Genomic DNA, 27,241 nt, shown 5'->3' with positions numbered 1-27,241 from the left:
TGTGTACATAGATCTACTTCCCTATTGTTATATGTAAATATATTTATATATGTACATGCCTGTATTTAGACCTCTATAAATGTCCTTTGCCTCCTACTAATGATGACATTACAAAATAAATTCATTGAATGATATTAGTTTACTTCATTCCTGCATGAAGTGTCTTTTAAAATCCCAGTTCAGAATGTACAGTTTAAAAAAGAAAAATACTTGTAGTAAAATGGGAAATATCTTCACCTTGTTAAGATGACTCATTTTTGTCTGGGTATTTTTAATAGTATGTTATGAAAAATTATTTTTCTTATTTATATGACTGTTAATAGTATTTATTAATAATTACTATTAATTACCCATTTATCAATTCTGCAACTATGCATTGAGCCTATTATTTATATGGTAAGGCACTTCTGTCAATATTAAGGACCATTAGAAAACAATTAAGATTTTTTTAATTTATGTTCTAGTAATGGATTATCACTACATAAATAGGATGTTAAAACATTCATGAATACTATTAGAAATAAAATAATGAAAATCCCTAATATTAATGACATTTTTTTCTACTAAATGTTAGTATTGTATATGATGTGTACTATATGACTGTACACTGGATAAAGCATCACTAAAGTTACTGCTCATGTGTCATTATTCTTTGGTAGTACAAGACGCATTTTCACTAATCTTAGCTATTTGTGCAGTTTTGAGTTTGATAATAAAACTGAGAAGCCTTTTTATCTCAATGTGCCTGCACTGTACTTCTGTTATTCTCCACGTTCTAGGCATTTTGTTAATTACATGATATCATGTAATCTGCAAAACAGCCCTTGAGATGTGGGAGCTGCTGTCTTAATTTCTCTGAGGAAGTGTTGAAGTTCTTGGGAAATCCTTAAAGAAAAATAATTCTGTTGAGTTGTATAAATGGGCCCTTTCAGAATTGAATCATTTGTCTTTGACGTATTTTACATTGAGTGCCATTAAAATAGTATCAACCCAGTGTGAGCATTTATAAAATTACACTCATCTTTGGTGAATAAGTAAATAGAAGTGTTTTAAATGTTGTAATTTTGGATGCCCACATTTTGTGATAAGGTCTGCTAATCTCACAGATGATGTTTTCACACCTACACCAAGTACTTGTTATACATTTTTAAAAATCATTTTATTAGGGGCGCATATGACTCTTATCACAATCCATACATACATCAATTGTGTAAAGCACATTTGTACATTCATTGCCCTTGTCATTCTCAAAACATTTGCTCTCCACTTAAGCCCCTGCATCAGGTCCTAATTTTTTCCCCTCCCTTCCCGCTCCCCAGTCCCTCATGAGCCTTGTAATATTGGATGCCCACATTTCGTGATAGGGTCTGCTAATCTCACAGATTTTTCACACCTACACCAAGTACTTGTTATACTTTTAACTTTAAATTGTGCTACAACCTCCATTGAACAATGTTCAGATGACAAGGACTGCCCTTTTAAGAAACTGTACGCATATTTAAAGCAGATTAAAAGCAAATTGTAATTTGAAATTGCATTCAACTCTGTTACTCGTCTGCTGACTTCTTTCTAGTTTGACAAGACATGAAAATAGGAGAATGGCAAATATTTTGTAATGAAACAAGGAGGAGGAAACCCAAAACATTTGAAACAGTTAAGGAAACAGAAATGGCCCTATTTTCTAAGAAATGAAATCGTTCAATCTTAAAATTAAGTTCTTAGGAAATGGTCAAAAGTAGAAGTCAAGATACACATTGATGGAAAGTCTGCCTTCAATCCGACATGAAAACAAAAGACAACCGAAAACGTAGGTGAATTTGCACAGGACAACGGCTCGGTCTGATTGATTGCTCCAGACGTCCCTTTGGAGCGTGCATGTCCTGCAGACCCCGGGCCGGGCGGAGCCGGAATCGAAGGTGGCTGGTCTCGCGGCCCCGCCGGACGCGCCCGCCGGTCCGTCCCCGCGCCTGTCCCCCAGGCGGGCCCTGCTCCGGCAAGCGCGGCTCTTGGACTCGCTGGGGATCGTCGCGGACCCCGCTAGAGGCCAGCTCAGGTGAGCCGCAGGTGGCCAAGTCCCACGCTGTTTGAGGAACCCCTAGCGGCCCCGGTTTCTCGCAGGCAGAGGGAGCGAGCGCCCGCGCTCGCACGGCCTCCCCTCGACAGCCTTGCATTCCGGCTGGAAGTTTGCACACGGCATTTCCTGTGCGAGCGGCCCGAGTGCGCGTCTCCACTCCTCAGCACGCGCTTTCACTTTTTCTGCTTCCCTGTTCCACTCGTCCTGTCGTGTTTTTGACTGCAGGAATGGAGTTTTTAAACAGGGATTTATTTATTTATTTATTTGTTTGTTTGTTTTGATAGGGAAACTTAAAACAGCACATGGTCATTGTTAGCCTTAGATGTCGCCCGCTAAGGCTCAACTCGCCTCTGTGGGATCACAGTTCAATGAGTAAGCAAGCCCATCCTCTGATCTAGCTTAAATCGAATTTTGCACTTGGAGGGAAAAGTTCAATGACTAGCCCACGGCACCACAGCCCTCTACTAGAATTTCTGACTCCCTGCAATTTTCCTGTTTTCAAAAGTGATGAAATAATCCTAGATCATTGAAGGTGTCTTGTTCTTTGCTAATTGCAGCCAGACTGTGGGTTGTTTGATGGGAACTTTGGCTGCAGACAGGAGGGAAAGTCTACATGTCAAGCTTGTTTCCTTCCATTGTTAGGGAAATATTTCAGGAAAAAAAAAGCTAGAGAAGAAACATTATGTATGGACCTTTCCTCATGTTGACTCAAGTTATCGACTGTTTATTTAATAATTAGGCTATTTATGTTGAACATAGTTGTCTAGAAATTGACTGCAGTAGAAAAGAAAATGCAGGGGATCGCAGTATTTGTTCTATCTACTTTTCTACTTGTGTTTTTCTTTCTGGCTTTAATGTCTGTCTTGGAATTGATGCACATCTTAAAGAAATTATCAAAATCCGGATTTATGGAGCAAAGTGTTTCGACATTCTTTAATTCCACAAATACATTGTGTTTCCTCAAAGTTGGATCTTGCGCAGTATACAGTTATTTTCAAGTGTAGCAGAACCAAGCAATAAGCTATTGACTTTTCAAGAAACCAACAATTGGAATCCAATGCAGGAGATACTGCAAACACCTAAAGTAATTAAAGTGCAATTAAATCCATGTCTTAAATAGGCACAGTGGACCATGGAGATTAAGGTAACATGGAGATTAGAATTTGAGACTCTGACAGATTACTTAACCTCTCTATTTTCCTTATCTTCAAAATTTGAACAATAATCAAAGTATCTGCTTTCTAAAGTGTAGCAAGAATGGTATGCATTAGTACATACAGTGTGCTTAGAATAGTAAGGTATAGTAAAGTGCACAATGTATATTAGACATTATTTAGAAAGTATTAGGAACACTAAATTAGAGAGTTGTTGAGTATCTTTTATATAAGATCTCATGAAAATATGAGATATAAGGATTTAGGCTAATTTGTCATGCTGATCATATAAAACTTTACTGAAAACAATAATTTTCTGACTTTACTAAGTTGGTTGCCACATTTTTGTTGTCATATTTGTGATATAATTCTGTACATGTATGCCCTTGGTAAAGTTAACATTTTGTTCTTAAGACAATATTTGTTGGTATTATAGAATGTCAAACACTTCAAGATATCATTGGTTGATGTTCTATAGCATCAAAATTTTATTTTATGACAAAAAATATCCTATTGATATTTTAGTAATATTTACGTTTCTTTTGAACCAATCACAATGCTCTACATATAACCCCCTCCCAGAGGGGCTCCTAGCAAAACAGAAAAATGGGTGAAACGAGACAGTGGTCAGTGTAAAACATGAAAAAAAAAATTTATAAATTATCAAGGGTTCATGAGGGAGAGAGGGATAGTAGAGGGTGAGGGAGAGAGGGTAGTAGAGGGTGGGGGAAATGAGCTGATACCAAGGGCTCAAGTAGAAAGAAAATATTTTGAAAATGATGATGTACAAATGTGCTTGATACAATTGATGGATGCGTGGATTGTGATAAGAGCTGTAGGAGCCCCCAAAACAACGATTTAAAAATAAAAAAGAATATACTTTTTGTGAGGTCGGTAAATGGAATTTCCAGAAGTGAGGTTGATAAAATGTTTATTCTGTATAGTTTTGAATCCATTTATTTAATCATTTTCTTAGAAAATGCTTACTAAACATCTGCTGTGTTTTTGATGTTGAGGATATTGAAAAGTGGATTACACTCTTGAGTAACTGATAATTAGTGAAGATGAAATAAAAATATTAAGAGGGGTTTTACTCTAGTGTAAAGCCTGTTGCTCAAAAATAGTTCAGTAAGAAGTGAAATGTTTTCCAAAGGTCTTCTGTTAATATATTCTTATCAGTACATTTATTTTCTCTGCAATTTAAGGAGTTAGAGGTTGTATAAGAAAATGGAGCAAGTATGTGAAATCTAGGGAATGTACCAGCTATCTATTTACTTTGTTTTAGGGAGGGGGAGCAGAAATAAAAATAAAAGTGTGAAATACCAAGGAGAATTCAGTTGAGTGTTAATGAAACTTTAATTTAAATTAGTATGTACTTCACTATTGTAGACCATAGTGAGATTATCACATCAGAGAATATCCATGGGAAGTTTTATAAGAATTTCAGACTGATGGTCTCCTGTCTTTTTTAGATGTACTTATAACTTTTTTTTCTGAGGATATTTGCTTGTACAAAGTTAAGTTACTTAAGATGAGAATTAGCATCACAAAAAACCAAAACAAATAGAAGAACTTGAAAATAAAAGATCATCAGAACCTAAAGTAAGATAGTATTTATAATCCCTCTGTCATTCAAATAGTTTATATACCTACCACCCCAACCACATTAAAATGACAAAATCCACACTAAATATAAACAGTTCTGATATATTGAATAGGAGTCCTGCAGGGACAACAGTTAAATGCTTTGCTGCTAACTAAAAGGTCTGTAGTTCAATCCACCCATTGTCTTCACTACAGAAAGACCTGCCAATCTGCTCCTGTAAAGATTACAGCCTAGAAAATTCTATCAAGCAGTTCTACTTGTCACATGGGGACACTAAAAGTCAAAATTGGCTCCTAGCAACAACGAAAGCAATGCATTGAATCCATTGTTTAGACAATAAAAATTCAGGAAATATATTTTAGTCGAGAGTGATAAGCTAAAGAATTAGTTTTCAAATTTTAGATGGTTAAAACATTAGTAAGTGGAGTTTATCAAGCCACATGCAAAATTATATTTTCAGATTGTCTTTGAGGCTCTCTTAAATCACTTGCTTCATTTGCAAAGAGATTTCTTTTCACTTACTCAAGATGTTCAGATGAGTTCTTATAATCACATTTCTACTGTAGATTTTTAGTTACTTATTTTTTTCCCATTTCATAGATGTGTATTAATTTACTTTCCTCCTGGAATTAATCTATGCTTTTATAAAATCCTATCATCATACTTTTTTTTTTCCTTTTTAGATTTGTTGACCTTCAGAATGCTTCGACCCACATATTTTTGTAGACTCTACAAAGACTTTCTTTCATGCTCTTTGCAATCTGGCATGATTAAATTAGGGACCTGGCCCAAAAATATGCACCGTACAACTGAAAGATATAGTGAATGTGAAACAGAGGAGCAAACGTGCAAATATGGAGCTCAGCAGTTAAGCCAAAATCAAGATGAAGACTCTAAAGCTGTAGTTCAATTACATATTCCGGTAATGGTGAATGAAGTTGTTCGTTGTTTGGCACCACAAAAAGGGCAGGTAAGTTATTAGTTGCTTTTTTTAAAATTAAAAAATATTAAGCTATAACACATATACCATTATATTCATTGTATCCACAAAATTATCCAGCCATCCAGTCACCAATGCCATAACGTCAATTCCAACTGAAGCAACTCTAGATAAGGTTTGGAGGCTTTATCAATATTTGCAGAGAAGATGGCTTCATTTTTCTCCTATAAAGCAACTGGTGCATTTGAACCACCAAGCTTGCTGTTAGTACTCTAACAGGTAATGTACAGCACTATCAGGACTCCTTATGCAACCAACAGTGTTGTGGAAATCAGCAACATTTTCTTCACTCCCATAGAAATCCTTATGCCCATTAGCATTTTCTCGCCCTTTTTCCCACCCCGCATCTCGACTAGATGGATTAACAGTGTGGCTGCATCGATGGGCTCAGGCCTAGAACAACTGTGAGCATGCTGCAGGGCCATGCGGTGTTTCGTTCTGTTGAGCATAGCATTGCTGTGGGTCAGAGCCGACTCGATGGCACGTTAAAAATAACGGCAACACATAAAGTTACCACTTATTTATTTTTTTCTGTGGATGTACCTAATATGTACATTCAAGTACCTAATATGTACATTCAATATTAATAGAACTATTCAATATAAGGCCTTTCTACCTGTGTTAGACAGGGTTCTCTAGAGAAACAAAACCAGAATGCTAATAATTTTATGTATATTTATACAGATAGATAGATATATAACATAAGAAATTAACAGGTAATTAAATTATAAAGCAGTACAAAGGCTCAGTGTAACTCACTCCCGTGAGACAGTAGTGAGACACTGGCATTCCTTCTAGTCTTGAGGGCCGCCAGGCAGTCCCCTGTAGAGCAATTCAGGCTATCCGGGCACAGGCAGCAAACAGCAAGGCAGGTCACCAACAGTCTGCCAGATGACAGGGTCCGACAGTCCCCAGCTCAAGAGATGGAAATTCCAATGGTGTGGCGAAGCAGGTCTTGAAGGAACATGCAATTACAGCCACACAGTCCACGGGTTAGGTGTCCCACAGGTAGTATAACTTGAAAATTGAGGCAAAGAACACGCAAGGCAGCCGCACACTGGTCCTATGATCAAAGAGCAAGAGACAAGAAAGGCGAGGCTCGCCGAGCCATTTATCTCTCCACCCTTCAGTTAATCCCACATGTGTTTATCGGCCAGGTTGACACAATAAACTAACTGCCTCACTACCTATCTTATTTTATTTAGTATAATGTTTGCCAGGGTCATACTTATTTTATTCCGTACTTTACTCTTGCCATCGAGTTGATACTCATAGCGACCTTATAATAGAACAGGGTAGAATTGCCTCTGTGAGTTTCTCAGACTAACTCTACAGGAGTAGAAAGCCCTGTCTTTTCATCCCTATTTTAGTGTGTATTGTGCAAATCTTTTTGTGGCTGAATAATATTCCATTGTATGGACATACCACAGTTTGTTCAGCTGAATATTTGCTTCTATTTTTTGACTCTTTGAATAATGCTGCCATGATCACTCATGTGCTTGTTATTGTAGAGACATGTTCTTTTATTCTTTTAGCTGTGTACCTCGAATAGTAATGCTGGGTAATATAACAATTATGTTTACCATTACAAGGAACTACCAAACTGTTTTGTAGCATTGCTTGGTCAAATAACTGTTTCAAAAGAAATAAATATTACACTGGCTGAATGGTTAAAGTGTGGAAACAATGCAAATGTGTTTTCTCTTGAATTTTAGCATCTTTACAAAACGGCTAGAGACAAATACATGAATCTGTTACTGTTCTCGGTTTTCTTAAGATTTTAGATTTTTCAGTTACCCTGCTTAACTTATGATATTGCTGGAAGAGTTAAATAAGATCTTAGATATAAATATGTTTTAAAATCAGAAAGGAAGCTATAAACATTTTCAGTAATAAAATGCTCCAAAAGAAAAAAGCTAAATACTGTTTAATTATTAAGTACATGTGCCAAAATAAAATGTACCAACCATCAAGAAGATGGCACAGAGTTGGGCAGTACTATTATCTATTGTACATAAGTCACTATGCATGGATATTAGTTTAATGGCAACTAACAAAAACTAAACTAACTTAAAATACTGTTACCGTATATACTCATGTATAAGCCGTGTTTTTCAGCACATTTTTTGGTGCAGTTTTTTGGGTAGAATTAGGTGCCTCCGCTGATATTCAGTTGGGCTTATACTCAAGTATATATGGGATTTTTCTTAAAAACAATTAAATCCTTGATATTTTGTTTACTGTTTTTAGAAGTGGGAACCTTTAATCAAGAAGCAACTATTTATCGCTAAATTATTTTTATTTGAAAAAAGCTGTTTTGTTTCTTTTTTACCATGGAGGATGGACTGGTTAGCTTAGTGATTAAGCATAAAGATTTCAGAACTGGATTGCCTAGGCTCATATCACTTCTCTAGCACACACACACAGACAGACAGACACACTAATCTCTTAATTTACTAAAACAATTGTTTGCTCTTTTCGTAGGCAGTATATGCACAGCAAAATAAACTCAGTGTTGTCATTAGCTTAGAAAATGAGGTAGATAGATGTTTGTACAAAGAATCTAGCTCAATAATGTAACATAATAACTAACTCTAAAACCCACTGCCTTTCAGTCAATTCTGATTCCTAGTACACTATATACAATTTCTGAGACTGTGTATCGAAGCAGAAAGCCTCATCTTTCTCCCTTAGAGCAACTCCATTCATATTGCAGACCTTGCAGTTATCACCTAAATGCATTACTCAGTGCATCACCAGAGCCTGATAAAACCCAAACCAAACTCAACTGCAATCGAGTCAATTTTGACTGACATGGAGCAATAGGACAGAGTAGTACTGCTCCTGTGTGTTTCCGAGGATATACATTTTTGTGGGAGTAAAAAAGTCTAATCCCATGGAGCAGATCTTGGTTTTGAACTGCTGGCCTTTAAGGTTGGTAGTCCAACCCATAAATCACTATGCCACTAGGGCTCCTTGGGTATAACAAATTCAAAACCCACTGCCACTGAGTCAGTTCCAGCTCGTAGCAATCCTATAGGACATGGTATAATAGGTCATAATAGGGACTACAAAAATATACATTAAAATAGAAATTAAAATGTTAATTTGATAAAGCTTTTAAGTATATGTAATATGCTTATTTTTATTTTATGCATACATGTAGATATGCATAGATATACATGTGCACTATGCACACACATGTGCATTATTTATATATGTATATGTACCTATTTATATGTCTGTGTGTGTGTGTGTGTACATAGACTGTGTTCAGTTTATGAACAACGTTTGTTTCTAAGTCTTACTTTAATTTGATTTGTAAGTTGCAACAAGTACATACAGTTCTTCTTTACTGTCAGTTAATCGTATGTTTACCTTTTGATGTTAAGTGCTACTGACTAGTTTCTGAGAGCAACCCCATGGAAATAGAACAAAACGCTGCCTGTCTCACACTGTCCTATCCTCACAAACATTGTTATTTTTAAGCCCATTATTATAGCCACTGTGTTATTTCCTTAAAGATTGTCCTCTTTTTTGACCTTGACCCTCTACTTTACTAAGCATGATGTCTTTCTCTATGGACTTGATAATATGTCCGAAGTATATGAGATAAAGTCTCACCATCCTTTCTTCTAAGAAGCATTCTGAGTGTAGCTCTTCTAGAACATGCGTTTCTTTGTGGAAGTCTGTAGTCATATTCTCTTTCTTTGCCAACACCATAATTCAAATACACCAGTTCATCCCAGGTCGTCCTTATTCATTGTTCAGTTATCCTGTGGAGGTGATTGAAAATACCATGATTGGGTCAGGCCCATCTTAGTCTTCAGACAGACATCTTTGTTCTTTAGCATTTTAAAGAAGTCTTTTGCAGCAGATTTGCTCAGTGAAATAGACTTGCTTTTATCCCGAGTGCTACTTCCATGAGCACTGATTGTGAAACTAAGTAAAGTGAAATCCTTGAGAACTTTCTCCATTGTTGCACTTGTGAAGATTTTTGTTTTCTTTACATTGAGGTATGTGGCAGTTATATAATCTACTGTCAACTTGAGCAAAGGGGTGGGGTCTAGCCTGTCAAGCAGGTCATAGCCAATGAGATCTCTGTATGGGCATGGCTTTCTCCTGAGGATTATGGGAACTCCTGTCTTCCTCCCTGGAGGTAGGACACACTCTTTGCTTCACCTTCCTGCTGACAAGACACATGGCACCACACTGATCCCAACTAGAGCCCTAGAGCTGGAGGAGTCATGTGGAGATCCATGCCAGCATGGAGTTGCTTCCACCACCACTGGATCCGAAAGACTTTCCACCTACTGGCCTGTGATCTTCCTGCACTGGCATCATAGCATGTATTGTGTGAGTCTGAAGAGGAATTTATAGACTGGTATCGGACATACGGGCTAAGATTGTACTGATGAACATTATCTGGACTGGACTGAGATGTTTTCTTCATATACTATTAAGCTCTTATATTAAGCTCTTTCTTATCCACATATGAGTGTCTATAAATTTCTTATTTTAGTCAACCTGGACTAACAGAAGGTATAATCACGACAGAAGGCTGTAGTCTTTTTTTCATCAACAAGTACATCAATCCCTCATCCTTTTCAGCAACCAAGATTATGTCATCTTTGTATCATAGGATAATAAACTTTCCTCTAGCCCAGTTTCTCAGATCATTTGTTCAGCATATAGATTGAATAAGCATGCTGAGATGATACAACTTGATACATGCATTTTCTGATTTTAAACCAAGCTATGGTATTTTCAATAGCATCATATGCATATGAAAGTTGAACTTTGAGTAAGGAAGACCAAAGAAGAATCAATGCATTTGAATTGTGCTGTTGAAGAATATTGAAAACACTATGGACTATCAAAAGGACAAACAAGTCTGTGTTGGAAGAAGTGTGGCTAGAGTGTTTCTTAGCAGTGAGGATGGCAAGACCATGTCTCACATAATTTGGACGTGTTGTCAGGAGAGACCAGTCCCTGTAGGAGGTCATCATACTTGGTAAAGTAAAGGGAAAACGAAAAAGAGGAAGGCTTTCAAAAGGATGGATTGATACACTGTTTTCAACAATGCGCTTGAGCATAGGAATAATTGTGAAGACCAGGACGTGTTTCATTTTGTTGGCCTAGGGACCGTTGTTTTTCGGGAGTGACTGAATTGCACCTAACATCAACAATAACATATATATCTAGCTGTTGAAAATGGTTTGCAGAAGTTTTCAATTGAATCCCACTTAGCAGTGCTGTTGGAAAAATGTCTGGTCTGGCGATCTTATTCTGTAAGGATTCAACCTAGTAAATTCTATGGAGCATTTCTATTCTGCAATAGAGTCACCGTTAGTAAGAGCCAGATTGCAACTCAGAAACTCAACTGCCATCTAGTCGATTCCAAGGTAGATCTATGCCTTTAGGTTTCCAAGACTACATTTTTATGGGAATAGGCAGCCGCAACTTCCACCTGCGAGTCGTGGGTGAGTTTGAACTGTGAACTTAGTGGTTAGCTGATCAGGTATAGTTATATGGAACCCTGGTGACATAATTGTTAAGTGCTCTGCTAATTAAAATGGTGTTAGGTCAAAGTGCTAAACATTCCATGGGAGAAAGATGAAGACAGCCGTAGACAGTTCAATGACCCTAAGAGTTGCTAAATCATATTTAACTTCATGGCAATATAATGTCTATATGTGTATAACCACCAAACCCACTGCCATTGAGTCCTGGCGGCCTTATAGGATAGTAGAACTATTCCTTAGGGTTTCTAAGACTAAATCTTGGTTGAGCTGACAGTTTCATTTTTATCATGCAGAGCAGCTGATAGGTTTGAACTATTGATCTTGTGGTTATGCTCCCTGGGCTCCTATATATGTGTGTGTTTTATATAGAGAGAAATAAGGGAGGAGTGTGCTTCAGAAAGTTTATGGAAACATGGAATTGAAACATAATGGAGCTTTATACACAAATATTTTGAAGCTCCCTCTTAGACACATTCTTGTGTAAGTGTGTATTGAGTATATGCTCACTCTGAAATGCTGTAAAACTGGATAGGACTGCTTCGTTTTTTTAGGTCTTAGAAGTTTCCACCTTTGGCAACCTCTTTTTTTTCTCCAATAGTTTTATTGAGATATAATTCACATATCATACACTCCTATAGTTTAGTCATATTTAAAAAGAGTCATATATACATCACCCCAATCAGTTCTAGTGCATCTTCCTCCATCCCGCATTCATCATTTGCTACCCACTTACCCTCAATCCTGATAAGCTATGACATCAGTTATTGTATCTGTACAGTTATTGTATCTGTACATCTGCTCCTATGCTTTATAAGCTGGGACAAATACCAAGAGAGAAAGAGAGAGAGAGAACAGTATATATATATTAAAAAAAGTAAAAACCTCCAGCAATATTAAAATAAGCCAGAGAGCAAACCTCTGTCAAGAAACTAGAGAAAGAGAGAGAGAGAACAGTATATATATACACATATATATATGTATTTAATATATATATATTTAATATATATATATTAAAAAAAGTAAAAACCTCCAGCAATATTAAAATAAGCCAGAGAACAAACCTCTGTCAAGAAACTAGCAAGAAATATTTAAACCTAGAACTAATCCCAGATGGATCCAGAGAGAGATCAAATGACCAGGTATTGTATTATACCATACCATCCACCATACTTGTTTATAATAATCTCTGTCTGATAGGTAGGCTATTTGCTTTCCTTTTCTGTGGTCAGAAAGGACTTGCCAGAGGCTTATTACAAGTAGGTACTCTGGATTTTGGGCCCCAATTGTCTTCCATAGCCTTCTTCAAACTGGGTGTTCACAATTTGAGTGCTGATACCTTTCCCTCAATCGTATTTGGATTATATTGTTTACAATTCTTGGTTCACACAGGCTGGTATGCTTTTTCCATGTGGACTTAGTTGACAACTCAGTTAGATGGCTTCTTATTTGATCTGGTCACTATCTGCTTTCTTCACTACACTTTGCTGTAGTACCCTCCGTGAAGACGATTATTGAGCATACCATATCGTAAGAACTGTATGTTCTTGGATTGGGGCTAGAATTATGTTGTATTCCAGAGTCTATTCACTTGTCCATAGATTATGTACGACTCTAGTTCATTTTAGAGTACCGGTTCCCAACCTGTGGGTCGTGACCCCTTTGGGGATCGAATGACCTGTTCACAGGGATTGCCCGACTTATAACAGTAGCAAAATTACAGTTAAGAAGTAGCAACAAAAACAATTTTAAGGTTGAGGGGTCACCACAACATGAGGAACTGTATTAAAGGGTCGTGGCATTAGGAACCACTAAGAACCACTGCTTTAGAGGGATCTTTATCATCTTATGTCAAAGAACATTATCAATCATCTTCCTGGGGCATAAGGCAATTCTATTGATAGCATCATTAGTTCATCCAATGACATAGAATTTAACACAATTTTGAGAAGAGGAGGTTTTGCAAGTATAGCCCAGCTCTGAACCGCAATCCATGAGTTGCTGCTTTGTACAGATTGAACTATTAAATGATTGAACTCTGTTTACATTGACCCATGGGGGTTGGTGTTAGGGGAAAATTTCCAATAACATTGATTTACAAAGGCAGATCCTTATTTATCATGTCTTATTTAATAAGACATATTAAAGCAAGAAGGACATTAACATAGTAAATATATGGTAATTTTGTGCCATCTCTCCCCCCCCCCCCCTTTAAATCATTTTATTGGGGGCTCGTACAACTCTTATCACAATCCATATTGTGCCATCTTTCATTGGATGCCAATTAATCCAGCGATCCTAACTAAGGTCCATCGACCGCCAATTCCACAGTTTTGGGGTGGCCATTATTTTTTTCGTGTCACACCAAGGAATTTTGTCCTAAGTCAAGGGCTACTGGTAATTTTGAGTTAGACCCCAGGTCTTTTGGTGGAGTTTCTGTATTGAATTCTTTTGGTATAGCCAATGGGGGATGTTGCCATGTTCTCTGAAAAGACAGAGTCTCGGGTCATTGTAGTACATAACACATGGTGTGGTTCAGGAGGGTCAGGTAGAAACTAATTCAAAATTGTCTAACCAGAAACACAGTACTGGGTTTTTTCTCCCCATAGGTTCTATGTAATTATTTTTGAGCGCCCCTTCCTGATGTGAGGTTGTTTCTCCCCATTTACCCACAAACAGAAATATAAATGCCTTCTCTTAAATCTAGATGCTCCCCTCCTCTGATCCTCACTTGACTTTTTAGGAAGGTTCCCTTCTCATTCCTATGGAATGTCTATTGATATTATACAGCATCAAGTGGGCGGTCTTCTTCTCCCCCCCTTGACAACCAATTTTCAATTGCATGCTTTAGAGAAGAGTAAAACCTTTGAGAGCTGGTATCTTTGTAAGGTGCAATCTTAATTGTGAAGGAATTCTCGATTATTTTCCATTAAAATGAGTTATAGAACAATGGTAAAAAACAAAAAAAAACACACTACTATTGAGTCAATTTCAACTCATAGCAATCCTATAGGACAGGGTAGAATTGCCCCTGTGGGGTTCCCCGGACTGTAACTATAGAAGTGGAGAACCCTAGCTTTCTCCTGGGGAGCATTAGGTGGTTTCAAACTGCTGACCTTGGGATAAAAGGCAGAAAACTTGTGCGACACGGAAAATAAGGTAGGTGCTGTTGAGCTCTAGCTCAGACAAGTTTCACTGTATTTCAATGTTCATTTCTGACAGATTTGTGCCATAGATTGGTTCTGGTGTTCGCAAATTTTACTATATCTATAAATATGGACACACTGTTTATTATATATATATATGGAAGGGCAGTTAAAAAATGTGGAATTGAACATGCATTTGAATTCTGGAATTAGAAACCTAAGCACATTGTGTCAATTTGCTGAACCCTAGTAGCAAAACAGAATAGTTAATTTGCACCAACCCATGAAATAGAAAAACAAACAACCCTAACCAAAGCCGAGTTTTCTAGTGAATCAGCGTTGGATCTGCCTTTCCCCGTAAAGCCAAGTAGAATGAAATTAGAGCGTTCTGCACCTTGACCTACACTGCTATTTCATTCTGTTCAAGTTCTTCAGAAATTACATTTTGGTTTATTTTGACATTTCTATTGTTCTAATTTGAGTTGGGTGTCCAGTAATTTTTGTAGAAAATTTAATAAATGCTTCTATTTGAAACTTTTTTGTGAGGTACACTTAGAGACTGTTTCTTACCTTTCTGTTGTCAGGCAGACAACTTATTCACTATTTCTTTAATCTGCAAGTAATAAAGAAATGGTGACAGTTTCTGGACAGGAAGTGCCTTCATTTCATCTAAAAGCCATTATTTGCTTCTTTTCTTCTTGAACCTTTTCTCCAAAATCATTTTCCTTTGCAAACTATGAGTCATACTCTCACTTGCATCAATCACCCACTTAATTACTATTTTTCACATCACCTTCAACAGCAAATTTACAAATGAAACTTTTGATTATAACAGGATCTTAAACTTTATATATATATATAAATGTAGTTTTGAATGTGGCCTAGAGTTTTATGGTCATTTGTTTTCTGAGTAATACTTTAAAAGAGTTTGCTTAAGAGAAATATATGATTTTTGAGTTCATCATCAAAACAAATGTACTACATGTTTGTTTTGCAATTAAAATGTATAGTAGTTTGAATTAAAAGAAAAGAAAAAAACAAAATCCAAATTCCTTTCTTTTGAAAGATATATAGAAATTAAAGAAGTCATAATTATTTTCTATTCAATCAGTTTTCACATTATATTCTTGCTAAATAAAATTTTTTGTAAAGATGTTTTAATTCTACCAAAAATATTTTTCCTTATTTTAAAATGTTTTACTATAGCCTATGTTAGTAATTCTAAAGGGAATAAGCATGATGTTGCCTAATTTTGGATGCGCCAAAGAGTAGGCTTGAAATTTGTGTTGAAAGTACAGCAGAGTTTTCTCAAAGCGTAAGAAGGAAGAAAATGCTTTGAAGCTGGATTTGCAGAGTTTAAACATTCCGAAGTACAAAGTGACAAAGGAGCTTTCTGTAGGTCCAAACTACAAAGTACCAGCACCAATTGTTCACACATTTGATGGGTTGAAATTTACAAATATTGTATACAAGTGGTTATTACTGGTTCGATTTAACTATAAGTTTATCTTTGGAATTTGGTTGACCATGGTGCGATTCGCTGTTTCCTGGCACTAGTAAGTAAACTTTCTGAGAGTTTCAAAGTAGATGTACTTTCTCAGAAATATTCAAATTGACAAGATGGAGTCATGTCTAGATATCAATCAGAAGTCAGTCATGCCAAGTGCCTTAGTTGTAAAGTTTGAAAGTGCTTTTTGTCTTTTCCCCTTTTTGTTCAAGAATTTCTATAGATATTCTTTGATCGTTGTTATCAAAGTGCATGGCGTTAGTTCCCTTGAATTTAATAGATGGTCATTTAGTCAAGGTAAGCTTTACGTTACTAGGCACTATCCTTGAAAGGGTAGTTAGGTACCATTTGCTACATCCTCATCATACATTGCATGGGCCTCTTTTTAGATCTTGCTGGTGAATAACCAAAGCAAACCAAATTTTAAAGAACAACCTGATAGTGTCTGTCAAAGGCAAAAGGCCATACTCTTCTGGGTCTGCAATATTTTCCAAATTCCTCGTGTTTTACATGGCAAGTGGCATTGTCTTTTGGGCACAAGCATTTGATTAATATTCTATAACATGTTTGCTAAATCTCATAATAATTTAGAGAATATAATTAGTTTTAAAATTGAAAGATGCTAAGAACCAATTTCAGTAGGTGGTTCAGTGCCATTGAGTTGGTCATTGAGTTCAGTGCCATCGAGTCGACTCACAGCGACCTTGTGCACAGTAGAACAGAACACTACCCAGTCTTGTGCCATCCGCACAATTGCTCTTATGCCCGGGTCCATTGTTATACCTACTATGTCAGTCTATTTCCTTGAGGACTCTCCTCTCCTTTGCTGCCCTTCTGCTTTACCAAACATGACGTCCTTCTCCAGGGACTGCTCCGTCCTGATAACATGCCCAAAGTATGTACGTAGAACTCTTGCTATCCTTGCTCCTGAGGAGCATTTCTGACTGTACTTCTTCCAAGACAGAACGCTTTGTTCTTTCAATAGTTTTCTTAAGTACCACAATTCAGATGTAATTTCAGTAGGTAACTAAAAAATACAAAGAAAAAATAATAGGACATAGTGGGTAATTTAAATTACGTATATATTTTTGGTGGGCTTGTTTCACAGCTTGCTCTACTTCTGATATATTAACTAAAGTGTACCAAGAAATATTACCACTGGCCACAGGTTGGTAGTTCAAAACCACCATCCACTTCATAGGAAAAAGTTGAAGCTGTATGCTCTCCTAAAGATCTTGCAAAGTTTTAGAAATCCTAGATAGGCTTATTGTGAGTCAGAATTGACTTGATGGCAGTGGGCTTCATTTTTTTTGTAAATCATTTTATTAGGGGCTCATACAACTCTTATCACAATCCATACATACATCAATTGTGTGAAGCACATTTGTACATTCATTGCCCTCATCATTCTCAAAACATTTGTTCTCCACCTAAGCCCCTGGCATCAGCTCCTCATTTTTCCCCTCCCTCCCCACGCCCCCCTCCCTCATGAACCCATGATAATTTATAAATTATTATTTTATCAATGGGCTTCATTTTTAAGGGCTAGTTTGTACCAAAATATATTGGCAAAATGCCAACTTCTCCTTCTTAGACTAGAACAATATCAAGGGCAATTTTTTGTCTAATATAACTTTAGCGAGAGAGTTTAAAGATGCTTTAATTGTAGTATATTAATGCTGTATAATATCAATTATTAACAAGAAAAGGAACAACATGTATATCAATATAAGTAGCTCCAGGATATGTGCAAACATGGCAGAGAAAAAACAACATAATAAAGGATATGTTAGACTTGTCATATCCGGATTTTGGAACATTATGCTAGACCTAGCACTTAGTCAGATTTTCCACACTGACTGCTGACTGAGCTAATCTAACAAAGATTTTATTTCCCCAAACCCCAGAAGGCTATAATAATAATAGGGGTCAGAACAAGTGGGATTTCATGTTGAAAAATTTACCAGTTAATATACTCAGGTTGATATATTAAATCTCCTTTAAAAGTAATAGTATTAAATAAAGTCTCATAGTTTCAACAATTTGCTTTACTTAAATAAATGCAGAGTTTTCTTAGTGACTTGCATAAACAGTGGTAAAATGAGATAATACCTAAGTTTTAATTTTATTTTATTTCCGATCTAAGTTTTTAATAAGGCAGTTAACATCTACAGTTAACATTATGAAACAAAAATTTCTTCCAGTTGCTTGAAGTCTTAATCCATGATTTTGATATCAGCTTTCTGCTTTTCCTTTTGTGTGTGGCTCTGGCTATGAGTGTGTTTGCCTCTCAGTTGAAGTCCTTCAGAACAGAGTATGCAGGGACTTTAACCTTCTTTAACTCAGACAGATGGATGCAAATATTAATTCCCTATAATTTAGCAACACATGAGTTAGTGAAAAGGACTAAGAAGGTTTCCTTTTAGTCGTGTTTCAGTGTATCTTTTAATTGATAGTTTTTAAAATATGCATATATTCCCGGGGAGATAGTAAGTAGATTTTTGGATTGTAGGGTCTGCTTATTAAAGGTTTCTTTTAGCTTATGAACAATATCTTCTAGAGTACTGAAGTTAGTTGCCATAAGGAACATAGGGAAGGTCATAACATTTTGAAGAACTGCTTCTCATATAGTCATTTCAGTGTTCGTTTTTTAGAGTTTGGGGACATAATCATTTAAGACATTGTTAAACAAAAACAAAAACAACTATTTTATTCTTGATCTAGTAACCAAAGTTTCAGTGAATTTCAAACTGGAAGTACCTTCTGAGATATAATCAAACTGACAAAGTGCAGTCAGCCTCAGTCAGAAGCCTCAGTCATGCTACGTGTCTTGGTTTTAAGTTTCAGAAGTGTTCCTGTTAGATATTTGTAGGAGACTTGGCACTCTAGGATCAACAGCAGTGCTAATGATGCTTGGCACATTGGGATTTCTGTAAGTCATACTAAGATAGTGGCCATGTAAGGGATGGTATAGTAGTTGTATAGTTTAGGACAAGTAACTTAACATGCTTATGCCTTAGATTCCTTGTCTGTAAATTGAGAAGGTAGGAGCTATCTCATGGTTACTTTGAGGATCAGATGAGTTAGTATATGTAAATTGCTTGTAATACTTTCTCAATAGTAAGAGCACAGTAAACATTAGCTAGTAGTAGTATGGAGTTTCAAAGAGTCTGTTCGTGCCAAATTTTAATAAAATCTAAAAGAAAAATACTATGATACCATAAAGATAAAAATAAAAATTCCAACAAAGTAGAACCACAGTATATGGAACTGGAAAAGTGATGTGTTTGGTTGGGAACACATTCTCTTCATCACCATCTATCAGGTCTTGTGTCAAATTCTACTTTCAGGGAAGAGTATACATCCATATATTTTTGTCAAAGCCATGCTTATCTTGCTCACCATTGTATCTCCAGCTACTAGAACAAGTTCTACCCCATGGTGATTTTTAATTTTTTTAAAATTTTAAGTAAATGAATTAAAAAGTAAACCAGAGGACAGATGTGCATGCAGCACCAGTAACAGAGGTGTTTCTCTGTTACCAAGGTAGCTTTTCTGTTTCAAGGCTTTTATATTATTTTCAAGTACAGTGTGACAGGCCCAGTCGGATGAAGTAACTGGAGAAACGTGGTGAGGGGACAAATACTAGGCTAGGGTATATGAGCCAGCAACGGATGTAAAATAGATTGGCACATATCAGGTTAAGGTTGGGACGTTGGCTTTATAAATAATTTTTGAAAAGTATTTTACCTGTTTTGATATTATAACCTGAGTAGCATTTAGTATTAGTTAAAAAATTATTAAGTTTGCCAAAGATATTGTGGTAACTGCTTTGATGATTAAAAAAAATGCATTATGCTCTGCAAAAACATCTTTTTTAAGATCAGTAGTAATATTTTACTTGTTTTTCTTTCAAACTTCATTATCTTTATTAAAGTGTGAACATTTAAATTAATTTTTAAAATCATTTCATTGTGGGCTTATACAGCTCTTGTCAAAATACATACATACATACATACATACATACATACATTGTGTCAAGCATATTTGTACATTTGTTGCCATCATCATTTTCAAAACATTTTTTTACTAACATTAGGACATATTGTGCATGTTCTCAGACACCATTGGCCCATTGTTTTCTTTTAAATCATTTTATTGAGGGCTCATACAACTCTTATCACAATCCATACATACATCAATTGTGTCAAGCACATCTGTATATTCGTTGCCCTCATCATTCTCAAAATATTTGCTGTATCAGCTCTTCATTTTACCCCTTCCTTCCCTGCTCCCCCCTCCCTCACGAACCCTTGATAATTTATAAATTATTATTTTGTCATGTCTTATACTGTCCGACATCTCCCTTCACCCTCTTTTTCTGTTGTCCATCCCCCAAGGAGGAGGCTATATGTAGATCTTTATAATCAGTTTCCCCTTCTTACCCCACCTTCCCTCCACCCTCCAGTATCGCCACTCTCAGCACTGGTCCTGAAGGGTCATCTGTCCTGGATTCCCTGTGTTTCCGGTTCCTATCTGTACCAGTGTACATCCTCTGGTCTAGCCGGATTTATAAGGTAGAATTGGGATCATGATAGCTGGGGGAGGGGAGGAAGCATTTAAGAAGTAGAAGAAAGTTGTGTTTCATTGTTGCTACACTGCACGCTAACTGGCTCATCTCCTCCCCGCAACCCTTCTGTAAGGGGTTATCCTGTTACCTACAGATGGGCTTTGAGTCTCCACTCTGCACTCCCCCTCATTTACAATGATAAGATTTTTTGTTCTTTGTTGCCTGGTACCTGATCCCTTCAACATCTTGTGGTCACACAGACTCATGTACTTCTTCCATGTGAGCTTTGTTACTTCTGTTTTATTAACCTGTAATTCATGTACCTTATAATTCAATGGCTTAAATGTATTAAACTGTTGTACAATTATCAACACAATTTTAGAACATTATTTTCTTCATTTTTGTATTCAGTTACTATTCGTTCCCCATTTCCCCCTATCCTCCCCTGATATAAACTGTAAGAAATTATTCTAGTACTGTCTCTATAGCTTTACCTATCCTGAATTGCATATAAGGAGAATCATACAAATAAAATACCAAATAAAATTTAAAAATGAACCACAGAAAAACTTTAAAGGAAAGAAGAAACTAATAAAAACTAGATTAAATTAGAGATCAAAAGGGAAAACAAATTATATGATGTTTAGATTTAACCTAACTATACCTACATTAATTCTCTTTCTGATAGCACTGTATCTGAGGGCAAGACTACATCCATGGTCAATCATTGAGGGAATTCAACAGAGTACCCCTCCCCTCCACCCACTTGGGGATTCTGCAAATGGGTTTTGGGTTTTCACTGTCATCCATAGCCTCCTTGCCAAACGAGTACTCAGAATTTAAGCTCTAATACAATTCTCTCCTCTGATCTTGGATTTTATTTTCACAGTCCTTGGATCACACAGGCCAGTGTGCTTCTTCTACCTAGGCCTGGCTGGCACCTCACTTAGGTGGCTGCTTGTTTTAAGAAAAGCTTTTAAGACCTCAGGTACTATTCTTTCTGAGAGCTGGACACCATCCACTTTCTTCATCAAACTCTGTTATAGTTCCTGTAACATCAATCCCTTCATGAAGATAAGTGTAGGAGAGATTCTTGACATTTGTTCTGTTCCAGTATTAAAAGAGTCTGAAGCAGGAAGAATTCTTTTCCCTAAGAGACAGAATCTGTGACTTAGTATCAGAAGGAAGATTTTTTCCACTCCCTTTAAGAACTTTTAACATTTCTAAATGGAATGGACTATGTCACAATCTAGTGAGCTTCCTTTTTTATTTTTTGTAGTATAGGTTTTTTGGAAGCCAAGTTTTATTTTCCATTGCATTCTGCCTTTGAAGTATATTTTTGTTTTAACAATTCATATAGGAAGATTAAGTGATCTTAGCATTTAATACCATCGCAGTGTGATATACACAATGTTGTACTGGTAAATGTGTAATAGCTGGATGTGGAATCAGGCTGGGAAGGGGACTATGGAGGTTGATGAAAAACAAAACTAAAAAAGAAACTCCAAAATCATGACTTTATAATTTTGTGTTTCTAAATTTTTGTGGCGCAAATACATACTTTTACTATGACCAATTTCAAGCTAAAAACCTAGTGCCACAGTAAATTAGAAAGAAATACTGTTGATCCCTGAACAATACTGAACAATCCCTGAACAATGTTGATCTCTGAAAATAGAGTCATCGATTTTCTGGAACTCTAAAATATGTGTATAATTTACAGCTAATGTATAACAACATCCGTTTGAACTTTGCAGGCCCACTTACACATAGAGCTTCACTCTTTATTATTTCAGTGAGCTCATGTCTTGGGAATATCGAGTATGACGATGAGTAACGAAGATGTTCCAAAGATTTGAATTCAACCCAATAACCAGAGGGGAAAAAAAATGTCTGTATTGGAAGAATAATGTAGTTCAAATCTATGTTGTTTACAGGTCAACTGTTTATATAGTTTGCTCAGTCCTGCTGGTATGAATACCACTCTATGTGACTGTTATTAAATAGCTGCGAATTTTTCATTTGATAATTCTGAAAATTGGTATAGCCCATACAGTTTTCCACTTACCTCATTTGGACCACTTTCAATAGAAATGATAAAAAAATTAAAATAATTTAGTCAACCATTTTATTACGTACTTAGGTGTCAGGCAAGGAACTTGGTGGCACTGTGGGTTAGGCTTGTTCTGCTAAGCACAGGATTAGTATTTAGGCCCAAGAGCTGCTCCTAAAGAAAGATGCCGGGGAAGGGAGGGGAAAAAGAATGAGAAGCTGATACCAAGGGCTCAAGTGGAAAGAAAATGTTTTGAAAATATTGATGCCAACAAATGTACAAATGTGCTTGACACAATGGATATATGGATTTGGATAAGAGTTGTACGAACTCCCAGTAAAATTATTTTAAAAAAAAAGAAGGATGAGACTGTCATTTCCTTTAAAGATTTAGAAGCCGTGTATGGTTGGCTGTGAGTCAGAATTGAGTTGCTGCCAGTGGTTTTTGTTGGTGTGTCAGGCACCAAAATATGTATATGATTTTACTTTTTCCTCCAGCCAACCAATTTTGTAATTTAGGGAATGTAGATTTTGAGAATTAATTCATTGTTTAATTGATTGTTTAATGGGCAGCAATTGGCAGAGTCAGAATTTAAATAGGATCCTAACTTCCTGACTTATGTTGTTATTATGTTACTGCTACCTAGGATATTCAGGGGTGATTTTTAATTAAGACTTAGAATTACTTTTAAAATGAGTAAGTTTCAAGTCTTATGTGAAGAATGGATGAACCTAGATTCAATTAAGATAATTCTATAAGAATAAATTAATATGTAAACTACACATAATTAAAGAATATTTTATATAAATGGATTATTCTCTCCCATCTTATTTATACGGAGCTTTGGTGGTGCTGTGGACTAAGCAATGGGCTGCCAACCACAAGGTCATTGTTTCAAACCCACCAGTCACTCCATGGGAGAAAGATGAGGCTGTCTGCTTCTGTAAATATTTATAGGGCCCCTATGAATATGAATTGCCTGGATGGTAGTGTGTTTGATTTGGTTACTATCTTTTTTTATTTTGTTGATTTGTTGATTATGTTAGGGTCACTGTGAGTTAGAATTTACTCAATGGCAGTGAATTTTGATTTTTTTCTTGATTATATATTTTTCTCATTCTTGATTATATACTTTTTCTCCATTCAGATTACCACAAATGAAAAGTTACTTGGGCTAAAACACATTTCTTCCACCTTTTATTTGTTTCTTTGAGCTATGTTAAAACTTACATTTTGGTGTTCCAAAGATAAAAGTACATTTTGAAGTAGAAAAATATAGCCTTATTGCAATTAGAAGTAAAATTTTTGTCCAGTTTATAATATATAATCTATGTGTTACCTCTGTGTGATTTCATGCCTTTGTAATTAATATTCATAATTTTTAGTATATTGGAAAAATAGTTTAAATTTTTTTCTTTCACAGATTTATTTTCTTACTCTAAAATCTAATTTATATTGCATAGTTCTAATATTTCATTTTCAAACATAAAGTGAAAATTTGAATATTCTTATAGGCAAATGAAAAGAGAATGACCTAATTTGATTTAGCTTGGCAAACAACAAATTGCTTATATTTTGTGGGTACATTAACTCAATTACAGACAGGTAGTAGAACCAGAATTCAGATTAATTGGTAGGGAAATTATTTAACAGTAGGTAACAGACAACTCTTTTGGAGAAACTTTTACAGCTACTGACAAATATTTTAATGGTTCAAAGTGGAATCTAGGTGTCCTGTTTTAAAATCAGAGCATTCATTTTTACACATACATTTGCTGAGTTCATTATTTATAAACAAAATAAAGAATATTTCATAAATGAATCAGATATCCATTCAATCTGTACCAAAGCTTGAGTTGTCTTCTGGAATTCTAATTTGAGTTTATCATAGACTGAAAGCAAATTGTCAATAGTGTCTTTTACCTTCATAAGGTATACAGTGCTTTTTGTGAACGAAACTGCTCACCGAAATCCATGATAGGTGATCTCTTCATGTGACCTCATTCCCAAGATGTATCTAAGGCTTTGTATAATCGTGTCACCTTTAGCCGTGCCACTTTTTCTCACACTCTCGACAATACATATTGTAATATAAACGAGGGAGAGTTTTTTTAGAGGTAAGAGAGTTTTTTTAGAGTTTTTTAGAGGTAAAAGAGATGTCTTTTGTAATCTTAGAACTTAAAAAATTTAATGTATGTTTTATATATATATAATCAGGCTTTTATTGATGAGTATTTTTATTGATTTTAATATTTTCCTATCATTGAGACATTATAGTAGTACAAACAGTAAAGAGTGTGACTACTGCCCATCCACAGGCACCCGGGAAGATAGGTCTGGTAATAAGCTTCAGATCGACCCCAGCCATGAAAACCCTGTGGAATAGTTCTCTTTGACACAGATGGGATCTCCAGGGGTCAGATTTGATCTGAGGGCAACTAGCAACAACATCACATTCTGATAAAATCCATGAATAGGTGCCTGTGAGGAAATAGTATAGATAAATTTTTAGAGGTATTTGTGAAGCTACCATATAAACTTGAGTATAAACCGACCTGAGTATTAGCCAAGACACCTAATTTTACCACAAAAGTTGCATTAAAAATGTGCTGAAACAACTCGGCTTATACATGAGTATATATGGTATATACTTTTCCTTTGAATTTTTATTTTAATGTGCTTGTGGATTTACTAGGTCCTGTGCCAGTCTCTTAATTATCCTTATGTTTATAAATTGTTGCAGCCACTGTGTCAATCCACCCTTTTGAGGATCTTCCTCTTTCTTGTTTCCACTCTACTTTACCAAGCATGATGTCCTTTTCCAATAACTGGTATCTCCTGATAATATGCTCAAAGTATGTGAGATAAAGTTTCTCTATTCTTGTCTCTATGGAGCATTCTGGCTATATTTTTTCCAAGACACATGTTTTTGTTCTTTTGACATTCCATGGTACTTTCAATATTCTTCACCAGAACCATAGTTCAAATTTATTGGCTCTTCTTGTATCTTCCTTAGTCAATGTCCCACTTTCACACGCTTATGAGACAAGTGGAATATGATGGCTAGGGCTCGGTCCACCATAGTTCTCAGAGTAACATCCTTGCTTTTCAAAACTCTAAAAGAGGTCTTGTGCAGCAGAATTACCCAATGCAACACATTATTTGATCACTTAATTGCTGCCTCCATGAGCTTGCTTTGTGGATCTAAGCAAGACAAAACCCTTGACAACTTCAGACTTTTCTCCATTTATACTAATGTTACCTAATGGTCAAGTTGTGAGGATTTTAGTTTCCTTTACGTTAAGTTGTAATCCATTCTGAAGGCTATAGTTTATGATCTTCATCAGCAAGGGCTTCAAGTCCTTCTAACATTCAGCAAGCAAGGTTGTGTCATCTGGATAGTGCAGGTTGCAAATAAGCTGTCATCCACTCCTGATGCTGTATTCTTTATATAGTCCATCCAGTTTCTCTGATTATTTGTTCAGCATACCGAATTAATAAGTTTGGCGAGGATATAAACCTGGTGCGCATTTTCAGTGTTTTTAAGCCATGTTATTTTTTTATTCTGTTCACAAAACTTCCTCTGAATCCACCACGTACACACTCTACATGAGTACAATGAAGTGCTGTGGAATTACCATTTTTCTCAAGGCTATCTATGTTATGATCTACACAGTTGAATTCCTTTGCATAGTTCATAAAACACAAGTAAACATCTTTTTGGTATTCTCTCCTTTCAGCCAAGATCCATCCATTGCTCCACATTCTTTTCTGAATCCAGAACAAACCTCTGGAAGCTTCCTGTCAATTTACATTTGTAACCATTGTTGGATGATCTTCAGCAAAAGTTCACTTGCATGTGATATCAATGATATTATTCTATAATTTGAGCATTCTATTGGGTCACCTTTCTTTTGAATGGGTACACATATGGATGTCATTTGGCCAAGTAGCTATCATCCAAATTTCCTGGCATACATGAGTGAGAACTTTCAGTGCTTCATCACTTTGTTGAACCATTTCAGTTGGCATTCCATCAATTCCTGGATCCTTGGTTTTGGGTACTGCTTTCAGTGCAGCTTGGACTTCTTCCTTCAGTACCATTGACTCTTGATCATATGCTACCTCTTAAAATGGATAAATGAAGACTAATTTCTTTTTTAAATTCATTTATGGACTCATGGGAAATTTCAAAAATACAGAGAGAGTTCATGTACCTTTAAGTAGCATTTGCTAATGATGACATGTAATTTCTTTCTTTTTTTAATTAAGTAATCATTTTATTAGGGGCTCATAGAACTCATTACAATCCGTACATACATCATTTGTGTCCAGCACATTAGTACATATGTTGACTTCATCATTCTCACACACCTGCTTTCCACTTGAGCCCTTGGTGTCAGCTCATTTTCCCCCTTCTTCCCTGCTCTCCCCTCCCCCTGAACCCTTGATAATTTATAAATTATTATTATTTTATCATATCTTACCCCATCCAACATCTCCTTCACCCACTTCTCCACTGTCCGTCCCCCAGGGAAGAAGCCTTATGTAGACCTTGAATCTGTTCCCCCTTTCTCCCTCACCTTCCCTCCACCCTCCCGCTATCACC

General features: G+C 36.1%; 1 protein-coding gene across 5 annotated transcripts in view; it reads left to right on the top strand.

The window, feature by feature from the left end:
- Nucleotides 1-1,983: 1,983 nt before the first annotated feature.
- The window catches only part of METTL15 (methyltransferase like 15), a 303,907-nt gene continuing 278,649 nt past the window's right edge, over nt 1,984-27,241 (top strand). For 4 of the 5 annotated variants that reach the window (XM_045291071.1, XM_045291070.1, XM_045291068.1 and 1 more), the window contains exons 1-2: nt 2,262-2,446; nt 5,518-5,804. In XM_045291071.1, coding sequence (XP_045147006.1) covers nt 2,377-2,446; nt 5,518-5,804 — 357 coding nt within the window. In that variant the 5' untranslated portion in view covers nt 2,262-2,376. Of the gene's footprint in view, nt 2,054-2,261; nt 2,447-5,517; nt 5,805-27,241 lie in introns of those variants that run through there. The other variant, XM_045291069.1, reaches the window with a different exon arrangement.

This window comes from Echinops telfairi, unplaced genomic scaffold, assembly GCF_000313985.2.
Source record: "Echinops telfairi isolate 266 unplaced genomic scaffold, ASM31398v2 ScPeMD7_60;HRSCAF=208, whole genome shotgun sequence".
Classification (NCBI taxonomy): Eukaryota; Metazoa; Chordata; class Mammalia; order Afrosoricida; family Tenrecidae; genus Echinops; species Echinops telfairi.
This window is presented reverse-complemented; position numbering and strand designations above follow the sequence as displayed.